Source organism: Trachymyrmex septentrionalis, unplaced genomic scaffold (assembly GCF_001594115.1).
Source record: "Trachymyrmex septentrionalis isolate Tsep2-gDNA-1 unplaced genomic scaffold, Tsep1.0 scaffold11, whole genome shotgun sequence".
NCBI classification, from domain to species: domain Eukaryota; kingdom Metazoa; phylum Arthropoda; class Insecta; order Hymenoptera; family Formicidae; genus Trachymyrmex; species Trachymyrmex septentrionalis.
The window spans coordinates 2,303,080-2,319,833 of record NW_017304228.1 but is presented as its reverse complement, the minus strand read 5'-3'; the positions used below and the strand labels follow the sequence as shown (position 1 = coordinate 2,319,833).

Below are 16,754 nucleotides of genomic sequence, written 5' to 3'. Positions count from 1 at the left end.
CCCCCCCCCCCCCGTACTGTCGGTTGTCGTGCGAGAAATATTAATACCTTCCACTTCCTTCCGGAGAACACCCGGCGTGGGTCCCCCTATACGGCGCACCGAATCCGAGTCGAAACTCGTTTACATAGCCGCATGTACACGTAAACACACGCGATCTAAACAACACGGTGCACCATCGACAAACCGAGGGCGAAAACCCAAACACTTTTTGAGCGCGTGCGGTTGAACGCGTGCGAGAGGGTACAATTAGCGGCTATACATGTATTCTTTCGCCGCAGCGAGTTACATACAATACCTCGGTGGATGGATGCTCCGCGAAATTGCTTACGGTCTATATACGGTGGTAAGGTGGTTTCGTTTCAGCGAAGAGGAGAAACGTCGAACTGTGTGCAAATCACGACGCACAGCTGATTTTCCTTGACTCTCGACGGGCACAGTTTGCTTCTTTCTCGCGTCTAAATATGTTCGTTAGATGACCCGATTCTTTCCTAGCAGCTTTCGCAAATTAAAATGATGATTTTCGTATAGTCCTCACCGCGATAATGCAAAGAAATCCTATTGGCGATCGCCTTGTAAATATATATCGCTAGATGATCAGCAGATCGAATTGTGGCTTACATACCTTATTGTTTTCAATTGCGCATACAATCAGCCTTTTTAGTGATGAGTTTCTAAAAGTTACAAAAAAGTAATTTTTAATCTTTTCTTTAATCGTATTTTATTTCATTTAACTCCACAGTAATTAAACGAAGAAGAAAGGAATGATAAGATTTAAGAATATTGCCATTGTGGTTAATATATTATTAATTTTTTTTCGTTGCGATATTAGAATTTAAAAACAGCTAGATTTAGACATACTGCTGCGTTGATAGAAAAGTGACACATCTCAAAATTAGCAACTTTCAACTTTTTAATAGAGTATTTTTTTTTTAATTCTGAATTAAAACAATGTTTCAATTGAAATAATAAAAATGTGCGTAACTTCACTTTCTTTCTATGTTATACTTTCATCTATATTTGTTCTTTAAAACTATGTCACGAGTTTCCAAAATTTGAACACTGCAACTCTAATGTTAATTTTTTACTTGTGTCACCTTTATCAACGCACCGATATTTATATGACAATGTTCCTGAGGAAGTTAAAAGGATATGGGAAAAATAATGCAAAATCAGGCTTTTTGTCTGTCGCAGTGAAATGACTAAAGCGGCACGTGTGCTCTTTTACAATCCTGTTGTCCTGTTACCTACATGCACCTCTGGCTTAATATTAGTTTCAGTAGCTTTGCATATGAATGCTAAAAAAACCATTCTATAAGATTTGCGCAAACAACCTTATTGTTATTCTCTCCGTATTGTCTTTTCGAGCTTCTAACGAGATTTTGCTGATTAATGAAATATGCTTGATTTAGATAATTTTCTTTTGTAATTTGTAATTTATGACAGAATTCTATTTGTAATTCTATATATGACTATAAAATGAAAAACATTTGAAAAATCAGAATATATGCGTATATATAGAATACAAAGCATATGAAACTGTAAACTAAATTGTATCTTAAGTTATGACATAAAACATAAATTACAGATTTGCCTGAAATTTTAAATACTTAATGCTTAATGAATAAGAAATGTTTAATTATACATTGAAATAAATAAATATAACATATTAATTATATATCGTCATACATATTGTTATAAAATTATTATTTTTAATATTTTATAAGAAATTATAACAATATGATGAATATAACGCTGTTTATTATTACTTTATTTTTTTCCACTTGCGCGTGGCATTCGAAGAAGCGCCATCGACAATCGAAATCAAAGGCGGAAGCTGTTAACAATAACTACGGTCTTTCAACATTGGGCGTGATGTTCAGGCATCATCGTAAATTAATGTTTTCATTTACTTATCAGACAGAGCTCGATACGATGCCTCTTTCGTGAATCCGATAATCATCGTTTTCCATAACCAGTTATATGAAAGCGAGACTGTTTCTGACGCGTAAATTTTGCATTGATAGATCTTTTATTTCCTCAATGAATGCACAGGATATCAATTTTATATTAAAAAAAAAACAGTAAAAATTGTTATATTTTTGTGAGAATTTTGTTATGATGCTTACAATTCTCACATTCGAATAATAAAGACAGACAATTTTGCACAAACTTTATCTCGTTTTCATCATCAGCGGAAATCTTGTGAAGCACGTTAGTGAAAAGGTGAAAAATTATGCATTGACAGAAGGGTTAAGTTAGACAGTATCTCCTTAAAAGATTACATTTATACAAACACGGAAAGAACGGTTTTGCTGAAATATCTAAAAATTTAATTAGACAGATCTGAAAGTAATTTTATTGAACAAAATAATTATATAGGACACTTAAACTGGTTGCTATAATATTGAAACTTTTTATAGTATTGCTTATCGTGCTTGAAATTCCTACGTAATTATTTTGATAATTTAATAAAATTAGCTTTATATATAATAATCCTTCAAAACTAGTTAAATTTTTAGATATTTTAGGATAATCGTACTTTTGCATATGATAAAAATTTTGCATGATTTTTTAAAGCTGTGTTAAATAGCTTAGCAATATTTTTCTCTCTCTTTCTTGTAAATCAATTTTCTGTAAAGATAATTGTAATCCTTCCACAATATCTGTGCTTAATGTATCAGCCAGTAAGAGATATTTTCTCCATTATTTCTTTCACGTTGCAAGACCTACATGAAACTCGACAGAATTTTCTCGTGTGGATAGCGGAAACAAATTGCGCATTTAGGGATTAGAACGGCTTTCCCAGGATTGTAGGTATCTCTCGCGTTACATCGCAAGACAGATAACTAATTCCATGTCATTAGCATACACTTGATGGTTGATCTCAGCGTGATTAACATGCGTTTCCCATGCGTAATACTTGATTTTCGTCATGTTTATATATTCTTTATAGTGATTATGATAGACGACCGCTTGTGTAGCGGTGAACGCCGCCTGCATGCCGGATGGAAAACCGCTGCAATTACTAGTCATCATCTCTGAGATACCAGCCGGAAGCGGTGGCTTTATCCGATTTTACACGAGTCCGTGGAAACGTATGGCAATCGTTTCGCAAAAGCCCGGCAGTCGCGATCGCAATTGTAATTGAATCCCGTTGGCGTACGGCCAAGTATAAAAATGATATCTCAGTGAAATCATCGATGACGATGACAGGAAGCCGCCCGCGAATATGCTTTTGATTCTTCCCCGCTTCTTCGAGCGCAATTAATACGAAAGTGGAGAAGTGGTGTTTTGTTGGTCGTTTCGAGAAAATCCTTAACAGAAATCTAATAGGTACTGACTAATACTGAAAGACAATTACTTGCTTATTTTAAATATTAGACCACTGTTGTTCAATACTTTTAGTACTCCAAATAAGTAATTAATTATACTGTTTTTCAGTAATAAATTGGCCAGTATTAGATTTCTGTAAAAGAAATAGACTCGTGGATCAAACATTATTAAAAATTAATTATAATATAATACGAACGTGATTCTTTAATAATTTAATACTACAAGGAAATAATAATTTTTGCTAAAATATATATAAAAATTTAATTAGATACAGATCTGAAAATAATTTTATTGGATAATTTTATTAAGTGTAGATGACAATATTGTAATAAATTTTAACATTTTATCAATCAGTTGAGCGTCCTACATAATTATTTTGGTCCAAACAAAATTATATTTTCGGATCTGTATCACTCAATTTTTAGGTACTTTAACAAAACCTTATACAGATTAATTATATACATAATGAATAATTTAATGATACGAGTAATTTAATAATAGAGAAAAGCGAAATTTTATGACATATCATGAAAATTAACAAATTAAAGACTGAGGATGACGATAACTAGACGATAACTAGAGAGGAATTCGAAAATTATGTGAATAAGCAATTGTAATAATTTCAAGAATTAATTTAGATGATTAATTTAAATGCCGATGAAATTACAAGCTCATAGGTCAATCCGCTAATTACATCATAATTTGTCATCGTTTTTCAAGTGAAAGACTTACAATTATTAATATACTGAGTAGCTCATTCATTGTTAGATGCTTGGAATCTCTTTCCTTGGATTCTCTACGTTAACTGTAACCATAAGCCGCCGTTAATCAAGTATACGTATGTGTTTCAGGTGATTACTAACGGTCTCAAGTGCGACTCGGACGACGTCGACGGTTTGACAAACGGTGAGTCACTTGAAGTAATTCTTTCTGTCTTCCCATCGCTACATTTTTTCTTTCTCATTCATTCCATCGTAATGAGACGCAATCAACGATGACGACCGTATGAGATTAGATTCATTCGATACACTCAGCGGGGTACCTTAGTTTCATTGACGAAGTCCCACGTAAAGGAGTCGTCAATGAGACAATTTAGGACTATACGAAAGTTTTTTTGACCTTATTTTTCAAATTTTAATCTATATTAATCTCTAGAGGGTTGAGTCTATTTTTAAAAACATCTTTTTTTACAACTTTTCTTTAGATGAAATTTGCAATTCATTGTATCCTTGCCTTAAAATATGACATTTTTAGCGCTATTATAGTGGCTTTCTCGTTCTGTAAAAGTTAATAAAAAAGATACTGTTATTATTTTACTAGAAATTTATTCAACAACTTGCATTAAATAATCATTAAGGATTTTAATAAAAATAAAAATTTATTTGGATTAGGAATAAATGTGAGTAAAGTGCGAATTATCTTTAACTTATTTGTTAATATGTAGCTAGTAATGTTTTTAATGATATACGAATGATAAGTAATGAAGTTTTGTTTTTAGACTTCTGTGGTTGCTTTTATTCAGTCACTTAGTCTAAACGATAACTTTCACAATTTAACATACATAGTTTATCGCCGACTCTACACTATTTTTACATCAGTGTTAAGTACTTCGTGAAACTAATGTTTCTCCTCTCTTTCTTTCTAGAAGTAGTCTTAATAGCGTACGAAATGCATGAACTACATACATAAAAAATAAACGCGATTTTAGAGGAAAAACATGACATTTATGTATTGCTAATTATTGTTCTAATTGAATTCTAATGTTCGGGATGTTTTGCACTTCTGGAAATTTACAGCTTCTGGTTTTTATAACTATAATTTACAGTGCGGTTTTCCACTCGTAAATCAAGCGCGCCATATATTGGCGTATTTATTATCGCTTATGAGACACGTGTGTATCTAATTGTGTCGCGTTCGATATGTTATTTTCACAAAAACCATAGCTATTTTCATCGATAATTGCGCCGCTCGCAATACTTGCTCGCGGATTTATTCCTTATTTGCAAATATGTTTATCCGGTTCTTGAAGATCAAAGGATCTTATTTTTAACAAACACACATATTTATCTCTTTTTGAATCTCAATTTCAATTTCAATTCGTTTATAATTTAAAATCAAATTTCTATTTTTCTGCAGAATTAAATATATAACTATTATTCTTTTACTGTATGATAATGTTAAAAATAATTCAAATATTTAAAGAAGTATTGTAAACATTAGAACTCGAAATTATTTATGTTTTATTTATTTGTTTCTAACATATCAAAATGTTATAATATATGTTTATATGTTATATGTTTATAACATATCAAATATAGATATCTGTATCTTCGTTTCATAATTTATGATAATCTAAAAGAACAAATTAAATGTGATAATATAAAAGGATAATTTAATTATCCTTTTATAACATCATTAATATTTAATTTTGTTATAATGAAAAAAGTATTTAAAAAAAATTACTTATCAAGCTTTAAAAAAAAATGTCTCTTCGATTGTAATCACTGCTCCAGAAACCGCAAAGTCAAATGTGTTACAGACAGATGCGTGTTAATGCTGCTAATCTGTCTACAAATTATCCTGTCGTAGTTCTTACCTCCTGAGATTATTTAGGGTACAAAGCTCGACAGGGAGTAGCTTTTACACAGGGTGTCCTATAAAGATCCTAACAACATTTAAGAGTAGATTCCTGAGATGATTTTGAGATGAAAATCCTAATATCAAAATGTCGAGGCTAATAATAGTTTTTGAATTATATAAATATATAAAGTTAGCGAATCATACCACCTAAAGTTCGTCGATTCAAGTGTGATTAGTGTGATACAACACAGAAGTCACTGTATATAGCACCTGGCTTTCCCGGATAAGTAACATAGAACAGAAGCGAAGATTGATGATTCTCGAGATGCTATGCGGTAGAAAGAATGTTTTTTCTCGTAGCGTAACATATCACTTGTCCTTGTCCTCGACGAGATTGCGACGGCCCTGACTTTGCCCTTCGGTCACTATCATCCCGAGCGAGTGCCAGCGGACGAGCACCGCGTGCGCCTGCAACGACACGACGACGATGATCCGGCCGCATTTTCTCACGCTACTTCAGCTGCTCCTTGCCAGTGCAATGATCTCCCTTCCGTGGCCACACATCTGCCTGAAAATTACGTCCCAAGCTGGCTTACGCGTATCCTCTTCGCATCCCGCCTCGCTTCTCCGCACACGACTCGTTAATTTGAGATCCGCCACGTCATCCTCATGCAGGCCCCCGGCTCCTCTCTCGGGGAGTCTCGAGATTAATCCTTTCGGACACACTTCGTCCAAAATTTGAATGACCCCGCACCGTATAATTTTCTTATTGTATACCGTTCATTTATTACCGACAAACTTCATTTAATTTTCGAGCAATATGAATTGCTTAGATAATTTTTCTCCTGATTTCGTGATTTGAATATATAACAATGTTACACTTATTATTTAATTCCAAATTTGAGATTTAATTAACATTAAAGAAATTTTGACACTAATAAGAGACGAATGTGTCATTAATTTATTTTGTAACAAAATAAAAATAATTAATGCGGGGACACTTTAAAGTTGACATAATGATTATTCACAAATAGACTCTGACGAATGAAAGATAAAGATAGAAGAAGTAAATATCTGAACAAAAGCAACTATTATTTTATTTCATAACAAAATTAAATAATGGCTTTTATTTAGATATATTTTTTCTACCTTTATCTTTCATTTGTCAAAGTTTTTCGGATTAATTATCCTTTTTTTTTTTTTACAATTATTGTGTCAACTTTAAAGATGTCTGCGTTAATTCGCAACGCTTCTATTGTTGTAAATTCGTTTCCTACGCAGTTTTTATTTAACTTGGAAATCAATTGCGTGTAGCGATGATAAAGTTAGGTAAGCCCGGCGGTGAAAGTAGGAAGGAGGAAGTGAATAGAGATACACACACAATGGAATATCGCAGGTCCGTATCGCGTCGCGGATTATTAGATCATTATGTCATCTTTGATTTAATCCGCGGTCAGACTATACGTAATAAGGCCGTAAGACGATCAAAAGCATAAGTGACCGCGTTGCTTACGATGAGTCTAATAATCTTTCTCCACCAGGATTCAAGGATAATAGTAATTATCGCTGCAATGTGCGATACGCTGATAGTTTTGTAATTAGATTTTAATTGTTAATGAATAATTAGCGATTATACCGTAACCGCGATTATGGCTTTAATTGTTACGACTTTGACCACTGTGCGGTTTCACTCGAGTTTAAAGCCTTCACAAAATACGCGATTAAACCGAACTCATTTAACGAGAGGAGCTAATTTTTTTTAATAAGCTAATAAGAACTTGTTTGATGGCTCTGCAGCGTCGTTTATCATCGTGTATTTTCCATGCTTATGAGTACATTATTTTTTCCCTCATAAGTTTTTTTACGATCTAAATTTTGCCATGTAATCGCGATTAAAGATAACGAAAAGTTATCGTTTATCTACCCGTTTTATGGATTTATTGCGAGGAGCTCTTCAATACGATATTTAATTATCAAACTATCTAACAAAGGTGAAACATTGGGAGATTATATGGGACAATATTTATTCGAGAACTTATCAATACAACATTCGTGAAGCATGTTAACTGTATTATACTAATTTAGTGCATACTAAAAGCTGCTGTGCATGAAATTAGTCAAGTTAAACGTAAAAGTATATAAATATTTTAAACGGTTTAATAATTGCCATGTTATTTAACAGAATATACATTATTTTATATTGTCAAAGTTGATTTATTTGCCTACATTTAGATCCGCAGGATTTATAAATTCTGTGTGAATTCACCATATACGGAAAGAACGATTGTATAATAATGAAGTATTTATTAAAATTTAGTTACATACAGATCTAAAAATAACTGTCATGTGCCATCAAAATGATTATATAGAAATCTCAAACATAATAAGCAATGCTGTAAAAAGTTTTGACATTCTAGCAACTAATTCGTCCTATATACTGTGATGGTTTGAGAAAATTATTTTCAGATCTATAGCTAAGCTAAATTCTTTAATACTTCAGCAAAATTGTTCTTTTCATGTAAAATTAGGAAGAACAGAATTGATAGATACAGAGATACGATAAATGTTTTAAATGATTAAATGTTTAGTATGATATTATCATGTTATTTAATAGAATATATATTTATTATTTCATTATCAAAGTAAATTATATTATGCTACTGCATTTAGATTCTTTAAAGCAGTCTTTAATGTGTAGTAACCCAGTGAAATCACGATAAAATTAGAATGGACAGAGATACTCAGATAAAATTTTATAGTCTCTTTTGACAGTCTTTTATGGACCAATCTCGCTAACTTCGATTAACTAGAATGACCTATTAAATTTCAGTACTGCCAACTGCAAAACAGAAAGCATAATTTTCTGACATGGTGAAAGTACTAAGGACTATTTAATAATAATTATTATTGCTGCATGCGTGATATCAAAGTACATAAAATTAATTATTTTAATTATTTTAATGCGATTTTAATGCTATACGTCGTTCCTCACAGCTGCCAGAAAGTTATGTTTTTAGTTTTGCCAATTGTCAGTATTGAGATTTAATCGATCAAGTTAATTGAAGTTAGTGAGATTGGTATGATCCTATAGTTTTGTAATTCTCCAATAGTTTGCGTTAAACTATCCGAGATTGCCGTGCCGCCGATCGAGATCGAAAGTGAGAGTTACTGTTTTTGCTTATCGAGAAATCGAGGAAAGTGTCGTTGTAGAGGATATATTTCACGGCTGTAAACTTTCGATTCGGATCTCACTAACGTCCGTTATTATCTTGTGCACATCCGTACATGTTCCCTTGACGTTTCGCTTCGAGGTAAGCGAACACGGTTGATGTTACCGCATGAGGCTGTAAAATACGCTTCGCTCCGCACGCGGTTAACGACGCGTCGTGCCTTACCGGACGTTCCGGGCGCGAAATTCACTTTCCGCTCGTAAAATCCAACAATCCGGATCCGGTCCTCTCGCGATGACAAGGGCCGCCCACGTCGAGAGCGTGCTTTACTGATGGCCCGCTACTGTCAGATCATTGAATGGAATAGAACTGACGAATCAGAAATGCTCGATCGGACTTCTCGAAATGTCTGTTCTTATGAAACTTTATTATTTGTCGTAAAAGGATATAATTTCCCGGAAAAATTCTGCTTTGACTGGATATTTTTTTCGAGTTTTTTAAGTCACTGCTCATTTGCTGGAACGTAAATAAATGGGATGTTTAACAATTACGTTGTGATTTTGACATCTACAATCAGGGTTTAAGATGTAAAACATAAATTTTCAGTTTTAAATCGTAAGAAATTGGCCCAATTAGTCGATTATTCTTCTCTCATTCGATTGCGATTGATCAATTTCTTACGAGCTTAAAGCTTATAAGATTTACTTCTCATTGACGCCATTTTTAGATTTTCTTCCGAAATTGTATTGTTCTCATTTTCTGAGATCATCATATTTTCATGTTTCTGCATCCCCGAAATTTTTTGAGGGAGACCCTCGAGATTTTATTCTGAGCCTTTTGATTCGCAAATCCTTCGATCTTTTTTGTATTTTATTGAAAGATTCTACTATAAAATATACAAATTTATGTGTATAGGCATTTCTATTTATTGTAGAAAAATTAATTCTTGAATTCCAAGAAACATCGAAATAAAGATATCGATTATGTCTCTCTATTATTGCTTGTAGCACGTAACGTAAAATTAAAGGATTTTGAGTAAATCCTGGCAATTTATTTGAAATCTTTAATTTGTGATTATACAGCACGTGTTGTGCAATGTCGAATCGAAACGTAATCACGTAGTAATAAAAGAATTATATCACCGTGTGACTTTACGCACGCGGTAGATTGAAATTCAATCATTTCTATTGAAGTGCAATAAAATGGTAAACATGACACGTGCACTCTTATATAATCGTGTTATCCTGTTACTTGCATGCACTTTCTTCGGCTTTGCATTATCAGTCTCTTTTCAGTTCTGTGTATGAATGGGCAATAAAAGAGCACTCGACAGAATATGATATGCCGTCTTTCACGACTTTTCTTAAGGCATTATATATTTTTCAATACAAATCCTCGAGATTTCGATAAAGTTTGTAAAAATTCAAATTTAATAATAAGTAGACATTAATTTATTTTGACTGCATGTTATAGTGAACGATTAATTAATTATCCAAGCAACAGAATTACGTCTAAATTACGTTTAATAATCGTTAGAAATCGTTAGCATATAAACTGATAAATAAACGTCATAAAAACTATTTAAAAACGTTGTAAAAATATTTAATGTTATTAACATCTATTTTAAACATAAATTGTTTGTTTGGATATTTTATTAATAGTTGTATTATAATAAAAAGTTAAAAAAAAAATTGCTTTATATCGATAATATCGTTATTTCTTAAAAAGATATAAATACGTAAGATGGATAAATATATATATATATAAATAAGAAATAAATAAATAAGACATTAATATTATATTGATTTTTCTCTACTCACGTAAGAAAAATCTTATCGGTGGCTTAAGTAAAGAGAATAGTTAATCGTGAATTTAATTTACGATCAAGTCGTAGAAATTTTTATTTCTAAAAGCATATATCGGTTTATCTCTCGTGGGGTCAGTACTTCCGTATATACATAAGTATTAAGTTAACTTATATTGCAATCTCTTATAAATTGAATCGGGATCAGTGATTATTTTCTATGCGAGGCTGACGATGCACGACGATGCGTAAGTAGGTGATCACGTAACGGGCTTCCGATTCCGATTGTCATGCATAACGTCATCTTTCTGTACATCATGCTTCGATAACCCTAAATCAAACACTATTCGACGAAAATACACAAAAGGTAGAATTAAAACATCGTAAATAAAAATTGACGTCCATTATTAATTTATGCGTGAAGAAAAATTTATGATATGGAATAATCAATAAACTTTTTATTAAATAAATTACACTACGTGCTTTCTAGCGAGAATATAAAGTTTTAACTTAGATTTCACAAAAGTGGTGATTTCACACTCGTTTTTTCAATCAAAAACTCATTACGTTTTTGATCAAAAGTATTATATTCACGTAAACTATCAACGTAAACTCGACGGTGCAGCAAAGTACTGCAGCTGCAGTAATGAAGCAATTAGCAATCTTGTTCTATTGAAAAATTTCTTACAACGCGTGATTTGAATATCTTTTGACATTGAAGAAAGATTAAAAAATGAAATATACTTTCCGTCATTCGTCATTCAATGATTACGTGCGCTCGTATCTAATTGTTAGCTCGAGTACTCGCTTATCTTGGTGCTGTACTTATCTACGCTAATGATGCGTTGCATACTATATGTACTTAAGTATTGCCACCGGCTTATCTTGTGCTTTTAAAAATTCGGATCAATGCACCGCCACGGTAAGTCAATGACTCTGCGAATAAACAAACAAAGCAAGCGCATCCGCCTGTGAATAATCGGCTTATAAGAATGTTTTTCCCTGACAGTATCCTATTTTTTCAATAAGCGCAAAGAGCGTTTTCTCCACTGCACGCGTAGTGTTTTATTCTATGACGACTTTTTTTGTTAAATTCAATGGAGGAGCAAACTTAACGATAAAATGATTTAATTTATACATTTAATTTGAGTTTTTTTTATCGTACATTTTTTCTAATTTGAGGTCACTTGATCAAATATCGTGACCTCTTTCTGTCACCGGGTTTCCATGAAATCGCATATGCAGTTCACGTATGCGGTGCACGCGAACGAAACGTTCGCTCCCTCAAACTTTCGCGGCCTCATTTCGCGACTCGATCGAACATTTCATCGGGCGGCTCGAAATAAATTTGCTCGTTTTTTCATCATATATATAACGCGAGATGCTTCCATTATTTCGAACTCACGATTTGCATGAGGAATTTATAAGTGAATTGCGATCCTCTAATTTATTACGTTACACATAAGTAAGTATTTCTATCAATCTTTAAAATGTAAAAAATTAATAATATTTCATTTACATATAAATATTTTAAAGCTAATAATAATATAACATTATAACGCTAATGCAATATTATAATTTTGTTATTATTAACTAATGTCAATAATAATGTTTTGTCGATACAAACGAATAAATTTCGAAAATCAATGTAAATACGTCAATTGAATGGCGTCATTTTAGCTTTTCAACTTGACTGGGAATTTCACAACGTTATCTTGACAGGCACACGGAAATAACATGCTGCATCAATCTACTAGTAGGAGTGATAAATAATCTTGAATAAACGATGATAAGCAACGGACGACAAATGTATTATTACCAGAAAGTGAATCTCCTGAGCGCGTACCAACGAAAATCTTGACGCGAAACGATAGCAAATAAAATCTCGTTGCACGATTCTTTAGTGTGAAGCTACGATTTCGAAAGGATTCGATTTTTATCTGGAAACGCGTTGCGTCTTCTCCGGCAAAGGGAACGGAAGTAGAACGAGCGATCGGTCACGCAAGACGAACGTCGTGGCAAATGTCCTTGTAATCATTTTGTCCAGTTCTTTTTTTCTAATTTTATCATATCCTTTTCATCCGTATTGAATTAACAAATATCTTTTAAGATTATAATGTGAATACACAACAAATAAAAGCCCTAAACGATCGAGCTGGATCTTAAATAAGTATGAATTTATGTATTCATATCGAATCCTGCAAACTGTGTGCCAAATTTAATTTTCAATCTGTAACGCAATCCTAACAGAACTAGAGTAGATAGTAATATCGTAAATTGAATTCACAAGCAACTTAATAATATTGATGCTCATAGATATCTCAGAAGGATCTTCATAATCTGATACTGATAAATATTTTCATTAAAACCTATAAATAATTTTATTGCGAAAAACTTCCTCAGCTGATATTTCTGAACTCGGATCTCTCGTATTTTCTATCTATAATCTATGTCCAACAATAATGGAAATTGATTACGTTTTAAGGCAGCCTTGCTAAGCTCTCTTTTATTTATCTGTGTCGTCTGTATCTAATGTTATTATATGTTGACGTCGAGAAAGTTGTCCGATTGTTAATCGTATCTTAGGCCTAAGCGATTCGTCGTGTCTCTCGCGTACTTTTCGAATGTAGATCTAACGAAAGAGGGTTAAAACGCTCGACCCGGTTCATTCGCAACGGAAATACACCGTTTGTTTCACCTTGAGTCGCGACTATTCCATTTGCTCGGCCCCCCCTGATCCCATTAATGCAACTATATCCGCGAAGCCCTACAAATATATATAGAACTTCTCTTTTTGATATGTCTCTACTGAGGAAGTGTCTCACAAGTCGCGATACCACGACGATGTGTGAACAGGGTAGCTCAGTCAGAGCGAGAATAGCGTTGTTAGAAGGTGAATACTTATCACAGGATGCGCCGTTATGTAAAAAGACCAGGTGAACCAATTTCAAGGATGTACAGTTCAAAGTACTCAGATAACAGTCTAAAACTGAGATATAAGACGTCTTAAAGATGTCTTTTATATGTCTTTAAAAGACATATAAAGTTTCTTTTCTTTTAATGTATTTATAAGATGTCTTTCAGGCATCGTTAAGATGTCTTATATTTCGTTTTTGGACATGTGTGTTGTTTGGATAAGAACGACGTCAGAAATTGGCCCAAAATTTTATAAATTAATATAAAGCTGCGCTATTAGAAATTTACTCCAAATTATATTCAGCAGTCATTATGCGCATAATGTTAATTAATTCCTGGTCTTCTTACATCATGGGCTGTACTTTCGCCAAGGAGTGATCGTGTGCACGAGTCGAGCCGTTATTCTGTCGAGAAGAAAACAATTCATAAAATTTCACTTAATCCTCAGTTATGGATGGATCACTGGAGAAATATTCGCCTACCGTTCTCTCGATTATTCCGAAGCGTTAAAAAATTCTTCTTTAATTAAAATTTCATAATGTAAGTAGTTGAATCAACGTTGCAATTTTGTAATGAGGCTAAAAAACCGAGTGAACGATACTATTCAACTCCAGTCACGCGACTACTTCTATTACAAACGAAAAACGTTAAGCAATAAAGGTAGGCTGACTCATTTTTTTAATAGCTCGGGAAAATTGAATATTATTTGTTCAATTATTTATAATGTAATATTATATATTAATAATCTTAAATCTGTTCGCGTTGCTTGAAATCCCTAAAAATGTTTGCACTTAAAATAAGATAAATATATGTTCGGGTATTGAAAAGAGAGAAAGCAAAAATGCTGACTACAAAAAGTGCAAATAATACGATCAGATTTTTTGTTATTGATATTAATGTTTGCAATATGAACACGATTTAAGCGTCTATGATATTTTTTCGATATAAACGGTAATACAATTTTATTTTTGACCTCTCGAATTCTTGGAAGAACGAAATGATTTCTTGTATGAGGATTGGAAATTTATTGGAACAAAAAAAAGCGGTGCTCGCGATTGTCATGCAAATATGATATCCGCTTGAGTCTCAGGAGATCGTTATCGAATTTGTATTTTCTTTTTCAGGAAGAAAAATGGCACCGGTTCTGGGCGTACCGCCTCCACCACCACCGGCTCCTCACATGGGACCAGACGGTCTGATCTTGCCGAGGAAACCATACAACCCTTGCCTTATCTCCATTAATCATAAGGATCTTCACAGGGAGTTACTCTTTAACCAAAAAATGTAAGTCGAGTTCCTTTAACATTTAAAATATGAAATTACTTTGCCCCTCCTGTTCTCACAGTTACTCCGAATTGTCAAAAAATGCCCTTTAATTAAAATTTTATAACATAACAGACAGATTTAAATCAACATAACGCAATAGAATGTATAGCATCAACATAGTTAAGCTACAATTTTATAATAAGGTTGAAAATAGTATTTCTACAAAAATATTGTATCTCTTTACAGCATAGAGATAAATTATAATTTCTTCAAGTTCAATAAAAACTTTTTATTCGATTTAAATAATGACGTGAACTAGAAATTGGAAACTTAAATTAGAAACGCTATCTCTCTCTCTCTCTTTCTCTCTCTGTTCTTTTTCTACTAGAATTACTGACAGAATTAATACCAAGATATTTTCTTTTCTTAACATCTTTTTTTATATAAAATTTCTCTTAATAAATTCATTATGTAAAGTTTCTCTGAATATATTTTATTTCATTAATTCTTCGACTGAATTCTTGACGAGAAGTTTTTTATTTAGGCAGACGGTTTCTTTTATTCCGTTCTGCGGTAAGGCCGGAACGCAAGAGAGAGATCCCCCCTAAAGTAAATACTGTATCGCTTTTCTCGTGCGTTTAAAATTAATTAATACTATTAATTAATACAAGGAGAGGTGATTAATACTCGCGATGAAAATGGAAAGCCGATTAGCCGCGTGTAAAAACTTCCTGATGAAAGCTGGTGCTATCGTAAAAACGAATTTATCTTTATTGTGCGTTAATCCGAGCGTGATCGAGTACCAGATCGTGCGAGTTCAAATTTCGCTTGATAAAACATTATTTCTCACGTGATTACGTATACTTATTTTCGATCGCGGTCAATTGTGATAGCATCAAATACGTTTCCACATTAAATCCCTGTTTATGTCTAATCAGTACGTGATCGCGCTCATACTCGGCGCACCACACCTGTGATTCTTCACGCTTCGATGGAATTAAGCGATTCACGCTTACCGACTTTTACCTTGGCACGTAATTCACGCCAATTCGCACGCGTGATTTCTTCACTTGCGATCAAGATTACAACGTAATCTTACGGCGCGTTCTTATTTATCCTGTAAAATGTATCTTTATTACTATGCGCGCGCAAAATCTTATTTTATTTATTTAAGAATTTCTTCCAAAATTTTTTTCACGTACTTCGTACATTCGATTTTATTTTTGATATTTGCATTTCTCTAAAATACTTCAATTTTTACACTCTGGAGATTATCGTTATTACATCAGTGAAAGCCGCTTTTTTTTTTAATCAAAAAGGATTGTCCCGGATTCATTAAATGTACGCTTCTCCTTTTTTCTGCAGCGGCAAGAACGTCTTGAACCAAAAAAGTGAGTTGCAACGTGCTCTGGAGAAACAGAGAGAAGCTGCGTCGAGGAGAGAAGCTGAGAGGATCCGTGAGGAAAGCTACAAAGACGATCCCAGGACTGCCTTGCAAAGGGCAATCGAGCAGAGAGCAAGACACATTCAACTAACGGTAATCCGAGATAGGGCGTAATTAGCTAATCCTTTACTTTGTGAAATTATTATATCGACATATTATATTTTTAGGTTTCGAATCCTGACATCTGAATCTTTACACTTCTAAATCCTCGAAAGAAACTATTCAGTTTTTATGCTTCTAT

The 16,754-nt window shown here is 33.2% G+C and overlaps 1 protein-coding gene across 2 annotated transcripts in view; it reads left to right on the top strand.

Moving 5' to 3' along the window:
* Positions 1 to 16,754, top strand: part of LOC108750665 — a 55,707-nt gene that overhangs the window by 36,128 nt on the left and 2,825 nt on the right. For both annotated transcript variants that reach the window (XM_018490317.1, XM_018490308.1), the window contains exons 3-5: positions 4,185 to 4,239; positions 14,928 to 15,087; positions 16,435 to 16,606. In XM_018490317.1, coding sequence (XP_018345819.1) covers positions 4,185 to 4,239; positions 14,928 to 15,087; positions 16,435 to 16,606 — 387 coding nt within the window. The remainder of the gene's footprint in view (positions 1 to 4,184; positions 4,240 to 14,927; positions 15,088 to 16,434; positions 16,607 to 16,754) is intronic.